The following is an 18150-nucleotide window of genomic DNA, read 5'->3' as shown; positions in this document are numbered from 1 at the left end:
TTACATAAATGAACTATAGTGTCCTGCACCCACTAGTAAAAAAAATATCAAAAATTATATCTGGTCTCGGAATAATTTTTGGTTTGACTATATCTTTCTGTTATTTTGTATTTTGTATGTATTTTACAAGTTTTTATTACTTTCACTGTTCATTTTTTGTTACTTTCACTGTTAATTTTTTTTCTCTCTCTCTATGGTAGCCTACATCATCTTTAATTTAACAGCATTAGAGCTGCTCTATTGCAGCGGCTTAGTACTGTAATCATGTGATTTGCTGTAAAAATGCAGGGAACCACTCGCTATAAATCTCCTAACTGTGATATTTTCATAAATAGAAGTCGTGTTTTTTTCATCTGAAACGTGCAGCGATTTATATTCCAAAGCCACTCATATAATGCAGAAACACATATGAAGCAAGCAAAACACGTGCAACGCGCACACGTATTTGTACTGCTGCAGAATGAGGGACAAGTACAGTACAGCCTAGCGCATTTCACACAGGCTGTTAGTTTCACTTTTGCCAGAAAGTCGTGTATGCTTAAATATAAAAAAATCACACTTTTAATTGATTGAAAAAATCTGCAATTAGAACAATTAATAAAATCATGAATGTATATTGTGCATGTGCACATAAATATATACACACACACACACACAATGTATTTACATATGTTAATATAATTGAATTATATTGTATAAAATTATATAATATTTATATATATGACATTATATAATGTATAATAATAATAATAATTTAAATATTCTGAAACACAGTAGTCACTCTCAAATTGAAAAACTTTACAAACCGTAATACTGAAGCCTGAAACAATCTGACACACCCAGCACAAGCCATGTCTGATTTAATCTTGCATCAACCTTCTAGGCATAATACAGGCTTAAAGCCAACATCGGCAGTTTGAGTAAGCACAAAACACTTGCCAAAACCAAAAATAGACACCCTAAGCACGTAAAGTACAGCACACGCTTGTACAAGCTCTTTAATGTTCAAACTCTGACACATGCACAGTCATGCTTTGTTCCCTTACTTGTTAGCACCCCCTGGTGAGACCTTGCGTGCATGAGAAGTGACCAGCAGCCTACGCAGGAAGTCAAGACGCGTAGCCCTCCAGCGCTCTGGTGGCAGGATGTGCATGGCCAATATGGTGAAGTAGTGCGGCCCGTCCACCTCGTACGAAGTCTCCACCCACTTTTCACAAGGCTGTTCTAAGAAGCTTTGAAGATTCTTCTCCTCCCGTGACGTGGCCCTTGTTCTGAAGAGAAATTCAGGAAAAAAATTTGTAGAATCTCAAAACGCACTGGAATTTAAATCTTATCTTTGATAAACATACGTGTTAAGGACATAGAGAACGGTGTGAATGATGTAAGGGATAAGGTGGATGTTGCTCTCGCGGCCTCCTCCCCCTGTGTCCGCACTGAAGGACTGCTCCATAGCAAAGCGCAGGAACAGCAGCTTGGTATCGTGAATGTTGAGCTGGTACGTGGGTTCCCTTTGCCCAGTGCACTCTTGCAGATATGTGTTGTGCCTGTGACAGTACAAAACAAGCTTAAAATCCTGTATATATTCAGGAGTACATCTTAGCTTTAAACAAGCTGCAAGGATGACCTTGCCAGGCAGGTGGCGAAGGCAGATTCGGGTACGTGTGGCCCCCATACTGGTAGGAGCCCATTGCACTTTGTGTTGGCATTTTGTAGTGCGGCACTGTCCCATTCCTCACGCCCTCTGGCAAGCCTGATCCAGACCAACAGAGAGAAAATTATGAAACAAGTGAGATGATAAAACCTTCCGTAAATTTATAGTTATAATTCTGTCATCATTTACTCATCCTCAGTTGACGGTAGCCATTGACTTCCATAGTATTTTTTTTCATGCCAAGGAAGTCAATGGCTACCGTCAACTGTTTGGTTACCAACATTCTTCAAAATATCTTCTTTTGTGTTCAACAGAAGAAAGAAACTCATTCAGGTTTGGAACAACTTAAATAACAATTGTCATTTTGGGTGCAGTATCCCTTTGATCAAATCCACTATATTCACAGCAGTTTCACGCACCTGACAGCAGCAAGGTGACAGTCATAGTGGACTATGTTAAAGTGTGAGACAGTGCTGTAGCCCTGCTGCTTGCGGGGTTTGTTCTCGAACTCCTCAAGGGCCACACGCTTTGTAAATGTGTAGATGCCCAGAACTTTGGTAGGCTGTGGGGTACAAAGTATGTTCAAGGATCAGACAATGAAGAGGTTGAACATTAACATCTAGAGTTAAATAAAACATCATTGGTAGATAAATGGACCTGGAACTTGTAGCCCTCTCTACAAATACAGCAAGTCAACCCAGGTTCTTCTATGAGCTCCTCCATCTGTTTAAGCAGGGACGTCTTGGTCACCACCTGACCCTTCTCATTGGTCTAAAACAAAGCAAAATCAGAAAGATGTGAATTCAAAGTAGATTTTTTTCTGGATTATACATCAAGATTCTATCAATATATGCAACTCACTGTCATTCCCAGGGTGCCGAGAGCTTTCTGCCTCATCGCCATGGCCATGCGTTTCTTCTCTGCCCGAGTCTCCCTTCGGGCAGCGTCGATCTTCAGGTTAACCTCTGCGAGTTCCCTTAGTGCCTCCAGAAGATTCTCTGCTAAAGTGCCGATACCCTCGTCACTGGACACCTGCTCCAGCTTGTGCAAATTGGTTATTGAATCTGTTCCGATTAGCATCTATAAGAAGAAGAGAAGAGATGGTTTAATTCATGTTATTTGCCTTGCCTGTGTAAAGGGATACTGCATGAAATAAAAAAAACTTCTCAAAATAGTGATAAAAGTGTTACCTGTGTAGGGGGGTGCTGGGTGGCCAGACCACGCAGCAGTCTAAGGATGAACGGAAGGGCTGGTCGAGCAAGAAACTTCTTCCAAACGTCTGCATCCAGGCTGCAAAATAATATTTATAAGTTAGGATAATCACTTATTAAACAGTAATGTTCTTGGATATGGGTAGATATATATTTATTGCATATATTGATTTTTTTATATTTTTATTACAATTATTTTATATTTACTTTATATTGCATAAATGAAAAATATGAATAACTTATTTTTGAACAAATTAATATACAACAAAATCTAATACATATAAATATTATAATAAATATGTATCTATAAAATGTATTTCAGGTTAGGGATAATACATATTGGATATGGATATCAGTACATACATACATACATACATACAAGCAATAAAAATATAAAACAAAATTTATAATAAATATATATCTAAATATAATTTCATTTATATAATTTATTTTATAAGTATTTTGGGATATGGATAAATATACTTTATTATATAAATGCATATACCGGTATTTATTATAAATAAAAATAAATACTATATTAAAATATTATATTATAAATAAACACCATATACTTATTATATTATGACATGTCATACTTCTTAGCACAGGGGATATGTTTCTTCATATAGTCCAGAGCACTCTGAGTGATGCCCTTCTGTAAGATGAGGTCTTTCAGTTGATGGCCATTACTATTATTCTTGATTCCAGCAGCTATTTTACAGAAGCAGTCCAGAAAGACCTTGTCATCTGCACTGTGCTCCTCATCATACCTGTATATGAAAACAAATTGTGTTTATTGCAGCAAATTTCCCCTATTGCTACAAAGAGACGTCAGAGTTCCAGGTTATAGAGATGAACAAACTACATACTTGTCGAAGTTGCAGCAGGGTTTAAAGCGCTCGACCAGGATGTGCATCTTCTCTAGTTCACCGAAGGACAGGTAAGGGATGATGCGGAGCAGCCCCTGTAGGACACTGGGATTGGAACGCACAAACAATGTGTTGATCTGGTCCAGCAGCATCACCAGCTGGTCCTTATCACCCGTCAGCAACAGGTTACCCTGGAGGAGGAACACAAAGGAGAGATCTGAATATAGCTGGCTCACTTCTATTTTGTTGTGATATTCATAGCATAAATCAAAATGTCTTGCTGACCTTGTCTTCAGACACAGTTTCAGCATTGGCCTCATCCAGGATGATCTCCATAATACTAAGAACCTGCTCTGCTATGGATGCTCCTCCACTGTCCTTGCTCTCCTGCTCTGCCACCAATGCCTGAAACATAACATCCGATTACAAATATTCTCTTAAATATTACATTTTCTCTCATCAGCTGATTCCTCTGGTATATTACTTACCAGATTCAATGTGCCCAACATAACATTTAGTGTGTTCATCTCTGGTCTCACCAGCTGCTGCCTGTTGATTTTCACTTTCACACAGTAGCTAAATAACTTGAGGAGAACCTATGAAGCAAAACAGTCAATAGAATTCTTTTTAAGGTTTCTGAGGAATTTGTAGAGTGTGATGAATTAGAGAGTTAAACTTCATACTTACTGTGAGAAGGTGTCTGCCCTGTTTGAAATCTTTAATTCCAGAGAGCCTGTTCAACATGCACTCCAGACCTCCACACTGCGCCATCACTCCAGCCATCTTATATACCTCCTCATCATCCTCCTCTTCATCTGCACAGAGAGAAAACACCAATTACAAGTGAGAAACATGAGAGAAACTACAGGTAAAAAACTGACAATAATGTTAAGAAAGAGTCCTGCAATATAAAACCAACCTGTAGTTGAGTCCAAAGACTCAATGAACTCCTCTGTTGCATCACCCAGAAGCCCCCTCATTCTGTAGATTATCCTCATTGGCTCACCCTTTATTGCAAGAAACAGAGGGTTTAAACCATGGTTGATATGTAAAAATAAATAAAGTACCTTTTTTTTTTTTTTTTAAATCTTCTTTAGCTCACCTCATTGGTGGGGCACCAAACCTTCTTATAGACTTCAACAACAGACAAATCCAAACTGATGATCTTGTTATTCACAAGGAGCTGCAAAGAAAAGTCATGTTTAAAAACATATTTCGATGGAGGATCAGATAAGAGTGCCCAAAACAAAGAAAATAAATCTTTTTTTTTTTTTTTGTTAATTACGTAAAAACCTTGTTTTCATTCATGCATGTTTCTGGTTGCACCACTTGACTTAGTTAGGCACACCTCATAACTTTTATTTGGCAGTCAAACATTTTTCAAATATTTATAAAATGTAATATATAAATATTTTAAAAATGTATAATATATACTTGATATGGAAATCTTTTGTAACATTATAAATGTCCTAGCTGAATAAATGACCCTGAACATTTGAACGCTAGTATAATTGACCCTTTTTTTAAGGTTTAAGTTTTTTATTTTTTTTTGTATTAAGGTTTAAAAGTCATTTAGAAATACAAATAATGTAAAATTATGTTTGACGATGTGAATTACTTGAACAAGTCCTAGGACATAGTACTGATTATTACGTACCTCCATGCCGCTGTCGTCCTCCAGTAATGCCACAAGATCACAGTCCTGGCAGATTTTGTTCTTGATGTCCCTCATGAGAGGGCCGATGCCTGGTTCATTACTGCTGTATGGGTTTCCTGGCATACGGCCCTGCAGGAAGTCCTCCTGCTGTGGGTCCTTCTCCAGAGTAACAAAGAACTCTGTCACCTCATTCTCCTCCTTCATAGACACGGATGGGAGAAATTAGTTTGACCAAAATCATTATTCCAAAAGTTAATGTCAATTAGCAAATGTCAATGACCTGAAGTCTACTTACCGGATAAATGATGCTACATAACCTCTCGAAGATGAAGACAGGGGTGCGATAATCATCTAGGTTGTACCGCTTCGCAGTTTCGATGCACACAGCCATGAATGCTTTGGTCTCAGACTCTGTCCCTACAACAGAAGATATAGCATTGAGATGATTTGGTCTCTAAACATCAGAGAAGACCTGAAGGTGAAGGCTGGAACCTGTAGTCATGTCTTCCAACATCTCCAGCAGCATGTCCTGGGTCTCATCGATCAGTTTGGTTCTCTGGACCACCAACTTCCTTAAGCACAGGTAGCCATTAAGGACCGTGCCAACCAACCGACTCTTAAAGTGACGCTTAATGGACTCCACCTCCACGAATGAGGACAGCAAGCCTGTAGGAGAACAGAAATGGTTAAAACAAGCCACAAGCTCTCAGGAAATTCTCTGAGTTTAACTTCAACTTAAATATGACACAAAAGCTAAAATTCACCTGTCAAGCTCTTGAGGGCATATCCCTGCTGTAAGTCTGTGCTTAGTGTGGCTTCTTCAAGGGCGAGAAGATGAGCAATTTCCTGAACAACGCCACACAAGTTCAGGTTAATGGAAATGACACATCCTTACAATATAACCTTGTATTATCTACAGTTTCTGACAATACCTTGGTGATGAGGTTGCCGATGTATGGTAGGACACCACGAGCAGCCAGGTAAACCTTCCAGTGAGCAGGTTTGATGAGCTTCTGGTACAAAGCCAGGTACTCTGCAGCACACTCTCCTGCAATGCTCAGCTCATCCAGATAACTGAAGACAAAACAACAAAAACTTCAGTCCAGTAAGAAATGGCTCCTACATCTGGCTCGATTGAGCCTAACATGGAAAATATCTGGTACAAGAAGGATTGTTTTATTCATCCATGTCATGTGTACCTTGTTAGAAGGTCCAGAACCTGCTGTTTGCGGCTGGGGATTGTTGTTAGAGCTTCGACTATGGTGCAAGCCGCCTGTCTCGCTGCTTGGGTGGCTGGGGTGAAGAGCACCTACGAGAAGAGTCAGATTACATTAGAGCACATTAATGCAGAAAAGAATCAGACACTCTAGAGTCCTTCTGGGAGCACGTACCTGTCTCAGCCAGTTGTTATGACCCAGCTTGAGCAGCCGAGGGAACAGGCCCTCTGATCTGGACCTCATGAACTGCTTCCACTTCCACATGTACTTCTCCATCAGGTACTGCCTCCTGATTTCAGCCTTATTCAAAGATTTAGAGACTGTTTCCTGACCTGTTGAAAGACGAGAGAGCAAAAATCAAGTAAAATGTTTCATGCAAAAAGCCCATACCATTGCTAACACAAAATTTGGGTATTTACATCTAGCAGGAAGGCACATTTTCCAGGCTTCATAAGATGCCTTGGGGTCTTTTTTGAGCCAGAGCTGGGCCTGTGCATGGATCTCGTTGTTATATGGCTTAACTGTAGTCAGGGATTCGATGGCAGCATCCTGTTAAAGAGTACAAGTCAAGTAAGTGCATCAATAAGTATCGATTATTACAACATCAGTACTATGAGTCTGTCTTACCTTGTTTTTCTTGCTGGTGGGGGCAGGAGGTTTGATGAGTTTCTGCAGGATCCTCAGGCACATCAGTGTAATGTTCTCCACCACCACAGGGGTCTTTATATTCACCGCCATCAAGAACAGACTCAGCGCTGAAAATGAACAGAGAGGCTTGAGTAGGAAGCACTGATATTAAAATTGACCAATAACTGATATGATCTGATGCGGAGATTATACTTCTGTGGAACAGCTACAGCTTAAGGAAAAATAAAGGTTCAGACTTTTAGCTCTGGAAATCCACCAAAGGACTCACCACAGCGAAGTCTGAGCTCCCAGCATCCTCCCTCCTTAGCAATGGAGTCTGTAAGAAGCAGCATTTCATACTGCAAACTACTGACCTAAATAAGAGGAGATGACGATTGTAAGAACTAAACAGTCAAATAAGTACTACAGATCTACCACATGCATTAAAACAATAGCTACATGTGATCTTTAAAATTTACTATGTAATAGAGACCGTTACCAGATCGGGGTTGGCCCAGTGACCTTTAAGGGCAGCTGACACCTTGGCAATAATGAGGTCATTCATCTGCTGTGTGGCTTCTGGATGATCTCTGCAAAACACATTGACATAAAATTAGTTATCATCTTGTAAAACAAACAGTATTAGCTATTCTCTTCAGAGATTTGCATATTTGGGTGTGTATATACCTGGTAAGCAAACAGACGAGCTGGCGGACCTCCTCCCTCATGGCTCCAGTGCCTCGGCGCAGGTTGTACTCAAACAGCTCTCGGATGAGACCCTGCAGTACCAAGATCTGCCTGATGGCAGTATTGGTTGCCAGCGCACGCAGTAGAGTGATGCAGTGGCCCGTGACTGCCGACGCACAGCCGTAACATTTGGTGGAGGACGTGTATCCGCATCCCAGCACAGAGAGCGCTCGATACTGGCTTGCTGTGAAGGTGGGTTGGGTGGAGGTGCGGGATGATTTGGTAGCAGCTTCCCGCTGTTGCAGGTCATACTCCAGCAACTCCTTACGCGATGCAAGCACTTTCTGAATGAGTAATAAAAACAGACTTTACAATAACCATTTTATGATAATATTATTTAATTATTATTATATTACTTAAATATTAATATTATTTAACTTTATTATGCTATTACACACATTTAATTGTTATTTCTAATTATATTAAATTATCAACAAGCTGCATAAATAAAAGATAAAATAATGAAAAAATTAAATAATTATCAACACTTAAACAAGATAGATAGATAATATAATAATAACATTAATATTATAAAAAATAATAGCAATGGTAATATATATTTTAATTATTAAAAACATTAATATTTAATAGGGCTGTCAAATCAATTAATCGCAACCAAAACAATTGTAATAGTCACTATTATTATTGTTGTTATTTAATATTAAAATTAAGTTGTTAATAAATTGTAAATATTTTAATTTATGATTAAATGTTTACATAAAATTATTTAAAGTTCAATAGCATATTAGTTGCTACTAAAATTTGTTGCGGTAGGAATGTGAAAATTCTCTGGTATTGTTCTCGACTACCATTCTGGTATAGTAACAGCTCTATTTAACTCTAACCTGGATGATTTTGGAGAGCTCATCGAATGAAGTCTTGCAGTCTCCGCTGTATTCCTGTGCCAGCTGCTGAATGTACCGATTGACACTGGCAGTGGAGGTACCGAGACCAGCGCCTGCTCCTGTATCATCCTGTGAAGTGCCATGAAATCATGAACACCACACCCAAAACAAATTTGGGTAATTCAAGAGAGAAAAGTCATTGATCTATCTGAAGCAGAAGCTGTCAGACTGACCTGTGGTTTCTCAGGTGCAGCCTCATTTACTTTGGATAACAGACTCTCCAGCTGCGGCCGGTGACCCATGAGCTGGTGGTAAACACGGTCAGCCTTGTCGAGTAGAGTGTTGATGTTGGTCACAGCCTGAACACAATAAATCATTAACATATGTTTTAGTAAGTGGACTTCAGATAAAATTTCAGCATGTATTTTTACATTTAGACTAATCCTAACTTGACCAGGTCTGTTTGTATCTCTCGTTTTCTGTTGTTGCTGTAGACATTCCTGTTTTACATTACACAGTCTACATAAATGGACAGTTATTTATATACATCAGATATTTATGCCTGCAATACCTTTTTCCTATCCTCTTCATTTTCTATAGGATCCACAGCACAGCAGGGTTTTGCATACAGCATGAAGTCAAAGCGTGCATATTTACAGAAACCACAGGCATTGCACAGGAACGGGTCCTTCTCGTCGTAATTAATGGATCTAGAGTATTCAAAACAGACAATTACAATCTTTATTTCAGTGCAACTCTGTCAGTTTTCTTGGGTCTTTGTACAACATCCAACCCATGCGTACCTGCACTTGTGGCACTGATACACATTCTCTCCACAGTTGCCACAGACCCCTGGGTTGGCAGGGACAGAGGCGCTGCAACGCGGACACTGCAGGGTCTCCGTAGATGCCTGGTAGTTCTCATAGAAATCAGAGAATTCGATCATCAAGTTGGAGGCCACAATGGGGAGAGGGAGGTCGATCTTCACTTCAGTTTGGCCAGGAGTTAACTGCACCTTCTTAGCTTTGTGCCAGCGAGCAGGTCTGTGAACACAAAATTTCAAATAATTTTAATGTATCATCAAATGTCTACGAACACGGTTCCAAAAAATTGATATTTTTAAGAGTCTGATTAGCATGCTCACTTGTTCTTCAGCTCTACAATGGCCTGGACGGTCCTGTTGTTGTAGTAGAGGTTGATTGTGCGAACCATCTTGGTTCTCTTGAGATCGCCAATCTTCACAGTGACTTTGCTGATAGTGTGGCTGCCAATCAGCTTCACCACTTGCTGAGTGGTGGTGTAACGCGTGTCCACTTTGATAGATGAGAGTTTGATGTTCTAAGAGAACAGGGAATAAAGCAGGCCAACATTTAGAACCATAGCAACTAAAACAACCATTAAAAGTGACATGTCATGAACGTCACTCACAGAGAAGGGCACTTCAGGATTGTTGCACACTAAGCAGGGATCACTCTCCAGGTAAAATCCATCAAATTCCACCAGTCCAGACAGGGTGCTGAGAAGATAAGTGTGAAGAGATGAAAAATTCAGGGATGTTATCACATCTATGACCCAAAATACCTAAATGAGAGCATGCTGGGAACTCTTACTTGTATATGTTTGAATTGGGATGATTGGTCAGGATGTGGTTCTGTGCCCTCAAAATTTCTACAGCCTTTTGAGAGTATTCCTTCAGCTGGAAAACACAAAATCAAAACACTAATTGCAATGCAAAACACTCACACCAACATTTTCAATCTTGTAAATCACTAACCTAATACACTACCATACGAAAGTTTGAGATTTTTTTTAAAACATTTTTTTCTTTTGAAAGAAAAGTATACTTTTTCACAGCAAGGATGCATTACATTGATCAAAATAAATATTTTAATAAAGATTTCTATTTCAAATCAATGCAGTTCTTTTGAACTTTCTAATCAAAGAAACCTGAAAAAAATGCATCACGGTTTTCACCAAAATATTAAAGGAGCACAGCTATTCAATTTAATTACATTTTGAAATATATTAAAATAGAAAAACTGTATTTCACAATATTACTGTTTTTACTGTATTTTTGATCAAATAAATGCAACCTTGGTGAGAATAAGAGACATTTAAAAACATTTTTTGTTTAAAACCTAACCTATTATAACCCCAAACTTTTCAATGGCAGTGTATGTTCATAAATTATAAATCAAATTCTACCCAGTCATTTAATATAAAATCACATATTCAAGTATCACTACCTTCTTTTCCGTTTGAGGTGTTTTAAGGGAGAAGTATCCAAGCAGGTCCACAAACTGAGCTGCTTTACGACCATAAGCGGGTAGTTCTGGCCAAATGGCCCACATCAGGTCGAGCAGCAACTCCTGCTGGGATTTGTTTGAGTTCCTGCAAAGCAAACATTCATTTGATTTAACATGATGGAACTTCTGGATCAAGCTCAAAGCACAGGACACGAGAGAGTGTGTTTAGGGAAGGTGTTCGCATCTAGTAGCTAAGTACCTGTAGATATGCAGCGTGAGGCAGTGGGCTTGCCAGCGCACAGATGAAGAGTTGGACTCGAGCAGGAAGCAACGCAAGAACTGAATAAGTGTCTCCTTATCTGCAAATTTATTGAGCTGACTGACCAGAGCCGTACATAGCTGATCTTCCTGACTGCCAGCTCCATCTCCTGCAGAAAACACAAACAGGAACATTGAGAAAAGTGTCATGGAACTGTTTTTTTTTTTTAATTCATTCTAAATAATAGTTGTGTAATGCTCAAAGATCATCAGTCATCAAACCTTCTTTGTCTTTTTCCTTATCCTCTTTCTTGCTCTTCTTGCTGGAGGATTTGCTCTGAGAGGGCTGAGATGAACCTCCACCTGAAGCTCCAGAGGAGGCCGCCAGGACTTTACTGCCACATAAAGCGCAAGAGAGCAGCTGCAGCAGGACTGGAGTAACACCCTCATCCACCAGGAAACTGACTTGCAGCAGGAAGTACAACACCGCTACACAGAGAGAGAATTCGATTAGTACCACAAGTGACATTACAACTAGGAGAACTAGAATAGCTAAGCCTTTCTGTAACTGAAAATGTTGAGCATGGCGCTAACGCTAAGGTCAATGGTTCGATTCCTTGGGAAAGCAAGAACTGCAAATGCAAGTCGCTTTGGATAAAAGCATCTTCCAAATGCATAAATGTTAATGTACGACACATTGTGCACTTACAGTCATCCTTCATGCAGAACTTCTGCCAGTTGATCGTTCTCTGAGTGGCAATTTCAGCACAAGCTTTAAGGTGCTCCATCTGTGTAAAAGTAAAAGGAAGTTCATGCAAATCCAAACTCAAATAAGAGTCAAATTCATAGGGCATCGCACAAGCTTGTTACTCACCAGACTAATGAGAGTGTCATACTGTAGAGCGGAGCCAGATGTCGCAGTGACAATTCCTCCCCTCAGGAAGATGCCCTGCTCCTCCAGAAGCTTCTTGATGCCACGCATGTGGGAGTCAAGCGTATGGAGGTCTCTGAGTTGACGGTACTTCTCTTTGGATCCACAGATGAAAAGCAGGAGCTTCCGCACTTGTCGCCTCACGAATGGCGTCTGCTGGATCATCAGATACTGGAAGATGATTGAAGAAAGTTGATACATGCTAAATTATTAATTGAAAAAGCTTCAGCACAGGTCAAAAGTGAATTACGTGCATTACCTCTGACAGGAAATAGAACCAGGAGTGATCAAAGATTGGCGGTGGGATGCGTGGGTTGGCGTCGGCGATTTTCTTGATCTGGTACGGCAGTCGGAGGACCATCTCGGTGAGAAGCTGAGAGTATGCTTCAAACACATCAGCAGCATGGCCCTGAAAAACACCCATAATTTAGGGATCATGATATATTTTATCCTAGCAAGCTTATCCTCGCAAGCTTTTTAAGACCCAGCCTGTACCTTGACATACTGACGCAGGAAGAAAGGGCTCATGTCTGGGGGTGAGGAGGAAGTGTGGGGTTTTAGGAGCTGACTGGTGGCCGCTGGCTCCTCCTCGCCCTGCTGAGTCTTCCAGAACTCCAGCAGGGATTTGAGCACATGCAGGCAGTAGTCTATCGCTCCCATGCTGAGCAGAGCGGTAGCTGTTGCGTTGGAGATGAGAGAAGACGACTGGCGAGAAAACAGAGATGGAATTATTTAACAGTTTTCACATTCACTGCTCTGCAAACTGAACCTGGTAGAAACATGTAAACAACAGTTTTAGAAATGTAGACTTCCTGAAGCAAAACAGTCTTAAAGCTTATGTTCAAGGCAGGAAGACTAATCTTAATTTAGTATGCAAATAGGTCTAAAGAAATTGGGCCAAATCCCAATCAAATAGTGTGGCTGCCAATCAGTGTTGTCAGGGACATATTAAATGCTGACCATTTTATCAAATGTAAATTATTGGCAGATTTCTTAAAAGTATACTTCAATAATACATTTCCTAAAAATATATAAGAAAATAAATGTAACCCTGGACCACAAAACCAGTCATTTCTCCAATCACAAATGCAGACATGGTTTTATGTTTATGCGGCAAAAAAAAGTATAAAAGTAGACAGTATAAGTCATTATAATCTGTAATTATGTGCCCACTGGATGCAACAAATGCCTCGTTTATAATGGGTTTTAATGTTTTTGTCTCGTCGCTCCAGCCGGGACACGGCATCACAGTATGGTAAGGGGCGTAACATTTCCGTCACACGCTTGAGGTATTCAGCCAATCACAACGCACTGGATCGCTGGCCAATCAGCACACCTCGCCTTTTCAGAACGATGAGCTTTGTAATAATCGATGCGTTTCAGAAAGGCGGGGCAAAGAGGAGAAACAATAATGTACAGTATGTGGAAAATAATGTGTTTTTTGAACCTTAAACCGCATAAACATTTCATTACACCAAATACACAAAATAATGTTCTTTTTAGCGACATCGTAAGACCCCTTTAAATGCTGAACATTTTATCAAATGTAAATTATTGGCAGATTTCAAACGTTATTACATTTCCAAATGTTTGACTGGTAGTTTGGTATGAAGTCTAATTCTCAGACTTTCTGGTTCAAAAATAACATGTAAACCTACAGAACAAAGCTTCTTGAGCACTGTATTACAAAAGTGAAGTTGAAAGTTACCTCAGAGGAGGATTTTGAGCCAGACTTTGTGCGGGACATGAAGACACTGAGGAGCCTCATTATGACCAGGTGCACCTCGTTTATTGAGCTGCGCTCATTCTTCTTTGAGACATCCTGGAAACCAAAAATGACACAATCCATATTCTGTTTCCATACAAGAAAAATGAAAAGTTCTTTCTTAATGTAGTCTCACCTTCTTGTGCATGCAGAGCTCTGTGATGAGCTGGGCTAAAAGGTCATCTAGCGCTCCTTTGTCTTTCTCGTCCTCTCCGTCCAGATCTGTGGTCAGCATGAGGATGACCTGCATGTAGGGGATGGCATGAACTCCACCTACAGTGTGGAGCTGGGGCAGGTGCTGCAAGAGACGCTCCAAGAGCATCAAACGCACCATGTGCAACCTGGAAAGAGGAGCGAGACAAGCAGTTAGACAGTCATTATATAGAAACTCAGAAAGTTACCTTTATTTATATTGTTCTTTTATATAACAATACAGATTATTTGAAAAAAGCTTAACTGTACTAAACAATAAAAAGGATATTTCTGGGCCTTAATTATGATTTGTTGAGCCACGTTCAAAGCCGTTGTAAATTACTCTAGAAATATACACCCTGTGACCTCATTAAATCAGTATTACCGTGCCACTGTGTCTTTGTGCTGCAGCTATTGTTATCAGTATTACGGGGCCAAAAGTGTTTAAAAATGTCAGCTTTTGCTGTGAATTTTGACTTAATTGCTGGGCAAAGTGCATGCTAACCATTTTTATAAGCCCTTTGAAGCCAAAAATTCTGCTGTAAAGCAGCTCTGCCAAGAAAATTGTGTCATTATTCCGCCATTCAATGTTGATTCAGTTCAGTTCAATAAGTGTGAAAAGTTCAATTATGAAAGAAGTTCAAGTTCAGCTCTACAGAAAACAATCGTGTCATCATTCAGCTCGTGAACTTGTGTTGATTCAATTCAGTTCCATAACAAGTGTTGACATTGTGAAATTCATTAAATTATGAAACATTCGATTCAACTATAAAGCTGCTAAATTCAGTTCAAGGTTTGTTCTAATCTAATAGTATCAGTGCAGGGCTGGCAAAATTGCTAGCCCGACATCCCAGGGCTATTGTGTCTTTCAGTCGGGCTACCAAAATGTATCACCGCCCTGCCTGATGCGCTATCTTAAATACAGTGTTCTCGTGGGTTCTTAAAAAGTCTTAAATTTAGTTGTATCAAATTAAAGGCCATAAAAAATCTTAAATACCTTAAATGGAATAAGTCGTAATAATAATTCAAGAGGTCCTATATTTGGGGACGGAAAGACAAGAATTAATGATTATGGATTAATGTGACGATTGAACTGCAAAAGGCTATAATTTCATTGAGAAAATAAGAGCGCTGCAAGTCAAAACGTGGCATGGGTGTTTTTATTTGAATGCATCTCTGAAGGGAGCCGGCTATCTTCAGAAAAGTTTTGATGGCATTTTCATTTAATCTTTTAATGCCTGATAATGTAGCATTTGTGAGTGCAGCTGCTTCATATACAGCCGTTACCAGAGAAACCGCTATTTCTGCCGCTCCAAAAGAGCCACCTAGTGGCAGAAAATGAATTTGCATTTTCAAGAAGCACCGGTCTGATCTCAAAAATCATTTGACTAAATATTAGGTGTCTTCTAAACAAGCCAAAGGCAACAAACGTATATAACGTATATTTTATTCTAGTTTAACGTAGGAGACGAGTACGCCATCCTGGAGACAGACCTGTTGCTGGTGTGGATGTCGCCCTCTGTCTCTCCTTCACCCTCTGATCCGTCTCCTTCATGCTGGGCCGTGGTGGTGCTGATGGCTCCTGTGCTGGAGCTCACGCTGCCCGGCCCTGCAGGGTGTCCTTCAACAGTCGTGTCCCCATAAGCACTGCTGCGGCCAGACACTGAAACACATACATAGTCCTGAGTGGATGAAATAATTTGTTCAAAAACATCACACAAACAGTAAAAATCGAGTCTTACCATTGTGTTCTCCTGCAACCGAGTCGATGGCGCTGCCTCCGCTCTCAGAGCCTACGCTGCCCCCGTGCTCGGCGGGAGAGGTGCGCAGCGTGGAGCCGTCTGTGGCCGCTGTGCTCCCCTCATCATCCGAGGCTGGGGCTGAAAGCATAACCAGAGCTGTTACAGGAAAAAAACAGCAGGCTTTGCTAAGGGGGGTTTCTAAAGGTGCACAGGAACATATACATAGAAAAACAGCCATGTTTGAAAATGACTGTAATTGAAAGAAACAATGACATGAAGGGATGACGAGGAGTGCTGGTCAGAAAGTAGGGGTGGGCAATCTTCTCAATGTCATATCAATTTCTTATAACAGACAATCACGATCCACGATCTAAATCGCAATCTACCCAATTTTGAGATGTACTATCGAGAATATGCAGACTGGAACAAGCCTATGGACATATCTATTTTCACAATTTAAAACACAATATTCCATTAAACAATTAGTTGTCAAAATGGTCAATAAAACCCGAGTTAAACGTAAAACACTGCATAGTCTTCACTATATGAATTAAATTACTTCTTATTAAAGCTACTAAAGTTATTCAGTCAAGAGCAGTGAGTGATTTTCTCTGTCTTTTGTTTGATTAACATTAATGACACAGACAGCAGCATGTATTTGCATTAGACTGAATGAACGGGGATCTAATATACTGTTCACTTATAATCTTTATGTAAATACTTGAGACGGACATTGACATATTTTTGTGTATATTTGACCGTTTAGGCTGGCACCTGATTGTTTTTCAAATATGTGACCACGAATTCAAGACACATGATAGAGACACATGGTATAATTTGGCCAGTCAGCACAGCCATTTAGCAGGTGGTCACTGCTGTAGTTTTAACATTATTACGAGGGCATAAAAGATCATGATCTCTACGATTCGCTTTAAAAAGTAGATTGTGGGTGTCTTTAAGATCACAATATAAAATCTTCAGATCGTCCACCCCTAACTGAAAGAGTGTTTTGTGGAGAGATGGGTGCAGTTACCTGATGCAGTGGTGTCTGAAAGGGTTCCTGCATCCAGGGATGAGGAGCTTGGGGCCTGACCGGATAGACCCAGACTCTGTAGACCCAAAGCACTGCTGCTGCTGCCTGCAGACACATACAATAACATATACTCCAATTTAGACGATGAATGCACTACCAGTCAAAAGTTTAGAACAATTAAGATTTTTCAAAAAAGTCTCTAATGTTCACCAAGGCTGCATTTATTTGATAAATACAGTAAAACAGCAACACTGTAAAATATAATTTCAAAGAACAGTTTCCCATTTTAATGTTTTAAAATGTAATTTATTCCTGTAATTGCATAGCTGTAATGATTGCAAAAAACTCAACTTTGAAGTTTGAAGCTTTGCCATCACACAAATTAATTACATTTTAAAACATGAATGTAATAATAGTTCACAATATTACTATTTTTACTGTATTTTTTGACAAATAAATGCAGCTTTGTTGGGCATAAGACACTTTACAAAAAAAAAGTACAAATGCGAGAAAAAAAAAAAAGAAAAAAAAAAACCTTATTCCAAACATTTGACCAGCAGCATCCATCTCAAAAATTGCTAAACAAATAAAATGTTTCTCTCAGAGGTCAGAAATGTGTAAGCAGTGACCTTGCTGGTCTTGTTGCAGACTAAGAGCTATAGCCAGCTCCACCATGGTCTCATCATCAGCGTCTGGAGGGATGTCCAGCATGGGTGGGAAGCCCTCCGCCCCTGCCAGCAGAGCTTCTAGTGGAGAAGGGTTTCCATTGTTCACATTCTCTGCCGTCTCCAGGACCATAGACTCAGACTGCAGATCAAACACAGAGAGGAGAGGATTACATAACAACCGCCTTCTTTACATACAGCACTTTGGACAAAGACTTATTTTTAAGCAACAACCGCCATCTCAAATATTTCATTAAAGTGTTCATTGCAGATGTTTCACCAGAGGCTGATTTTTTAGGAGCTGGCTCTTAAAAGCATGAATTGGACTATTTAGTGTTCTCAGTTTACTTGAAGAAGCTGGTCACATCATATTTGTGCATCATTATTCATAACTGAGTGAATCCATTTGGGCAAACTTAGTTGATTGTTGATGTTTTCTTCCTGATTAATTGTGCACATTCTGGAATATTTGGAAAATATGCTTAGGAATAAAC

General features: G+C 39.8%; 1 protein-coding gene across 11 annotated transcripts in view; it reads right to left on the bottom strand.

Moving 5' to 3' along the window:
- The window catches only part of ubr4 (ubiquitin protein ligase E3 component n-recognin 4), a 50504-nt gene that overhangs the window by 2173 nt on the left and 30181 nt on the right, over positions 1 to 18150 (bottom strand). For 7 of the 11 annotated variants that reach the window (XM_016484703.1, XM_016484708.1, XM_016484711.1 and 4 more), the window contains 46 exons: positions 17621 to 17798; positions 16992 to 17096; positions 15959 to 16114; positions 15711 to 15879; positions 14161 to 14365; positions 13968 to 14081; positions 12755 to 12964; positions 12519 to 12668; positions 12203 to 12430; positions 12038 to 12116; positions 11611 to 11817; positions 11330 to 11498; positions 11071 to 11215; positions 10435 to 10520; positions 10253 to 10340; positions 9969 to 10162; positions 9628 to 9867; positions 9396 to 9534; positions 9058 to 9183; positions 8825 to 8953; positions 7920 to 8263; positions 7732 to 7822; positions 7522 to 7606; positions 7233 to 7360; positions 7025 to 7154; positions 6780 to 6937; positions 6588 to 6697; positions 6321 to 6462; positions 6153 to 6234; positions 5881 to 6054; positions 5684 to 5805; positions 5389 to 5586; positions 4834 to 4914; positions 4651 to 4738; positions 4419 to 4546; positions 4220 to 4327; positions 4017 to 4136; positions 3732 to 3922; positions 3459 to 3632; positions 2842 to 2941; positions 2513 to 2731; positions 2309 to 2422; positions 2071 to 2213; positions 1625 to 1750; positions 1350 to 1544; positions 1047 to 1271 (listed from right to left, as the gene is read on the bottom strand). In XM_016484703.1, coding sequence (XP_016340189.1) covers positions 1047 to 1271; positions 1350 to 1544; positions 1625 to 1750; positions 2071 to 2213; positions 2309 to 2422; positions 2513 to 2731; positions 2842 to 2941; positions 3459 to 3632; positions 3732 to 3922; positions 4017 to 4136; positions 4220 to 4327; positions 4419 to 4546; positions 4651 to 4738; positions 4834 to 4914; positions 5389 to 5586; positions 5684 to 5805; positions 5881 to 6054; positions 6153 to 6234; positions 6321 to 6462; positions 6588 to 6697; positions 6780 to 6937; positions 7025 to 7154; positions 7233 to 7360; positions 7522 to 7606; positions 7732 to 7822; positions 7920 to 8263; positions 8825 to 8953; positions 9058 to 9183; positions 9396 to 9534; positions 9628 to 9867; positions 9969 to 10162; positions 10253 to 10340; positions 10435 to 10520; positions 11071 to 11215; positions 11330 to 11498; positions 11611 to 11817; positions 12038 to 12116; positions 12203 to 12430; positions 12519 to 12668; positions 12755 to 12964; positions 13968 to 14081; positions 14161 to 14365; positions 15711 to 15879; positions 15959 to 16114; positions 16992 to 17096; positions 17621 to 17798 — 6893 coding nt within the window. The remainder of the gene's footprint in view (positions 1 to 1046; positions 1272 to 1349; positions 1545 to 1624; positions 1751 to 2070; positions 2214 to 2308; positions 2423 to 2512; positions 2732 to 2841; positions 2942 to 3458; positions 3633 to 3731; positions 3923 to 4016; positions 4137 to 4219; positions 4328 to 4418; positions 4547 to 4650; positions 4739 to 4833; positions 4915 to 5388; positions 5587 to 5683; positions 5806 to 5880; positions 6055 to 6152; positions 6235 to 6320; positions 6463 to 6587; positions 6698 to 6779; positions 6938 to 7024; positions 7155 to 7232; positions 7361 to 7521; positions 7607 to 7731; positions 7823 to 7919; positions 8264 to 8824; positions 8954 to 9057; positions 9184 to 9395; positions 9535 to 9627; positions 9868 to 9968; positions 10163 to 10252; positions 10341 to 10434; positions 10521 to 11070; positions 11216 to 11329; positions 11499 to 11610; positions 11818 to 12037; positions 12117 to 12202; positions 12431 to 12518; positions 12669 to 12754; positions 12965 to 13967; positions 14082 to 14160; positions 14366 to 15710; positions 15880 to 15958; positions 16115 to 16991; positions 17097 to 17620; positions 17799 to 18150) is intronic. The other 4 variants (XM_016484706.1, XM_016484712.1, XM_016484714.1 and 1 more) reach the window with 2 other exon arrangements.

The sequence above is a fragment of the Sinocyclocheilus anshuiensis genome, unplaced genomic scaffold (assembly GCF_001515605.1).
Source record: "Sinocyclocheilus anshuiensis isolate Anshui unplaced genomic scaffold, SAMN03320099.WGS_v1.1 scaffold1114, whole genome shotgun sequence".
Classification (NCBI taxonomy): domain Eukaryota; kingdom Metazoa; phylum Chordata; class Actinopteri; order Cypriniformes; family Cyprinidae; genus Sinocyclocheilus; species Sinocyclocheilus anshuiensis.
Note: the sequence above shows the minus strand (reverse complement) of the source record. Positions and strands in the feature narration are given on the sequence as shown.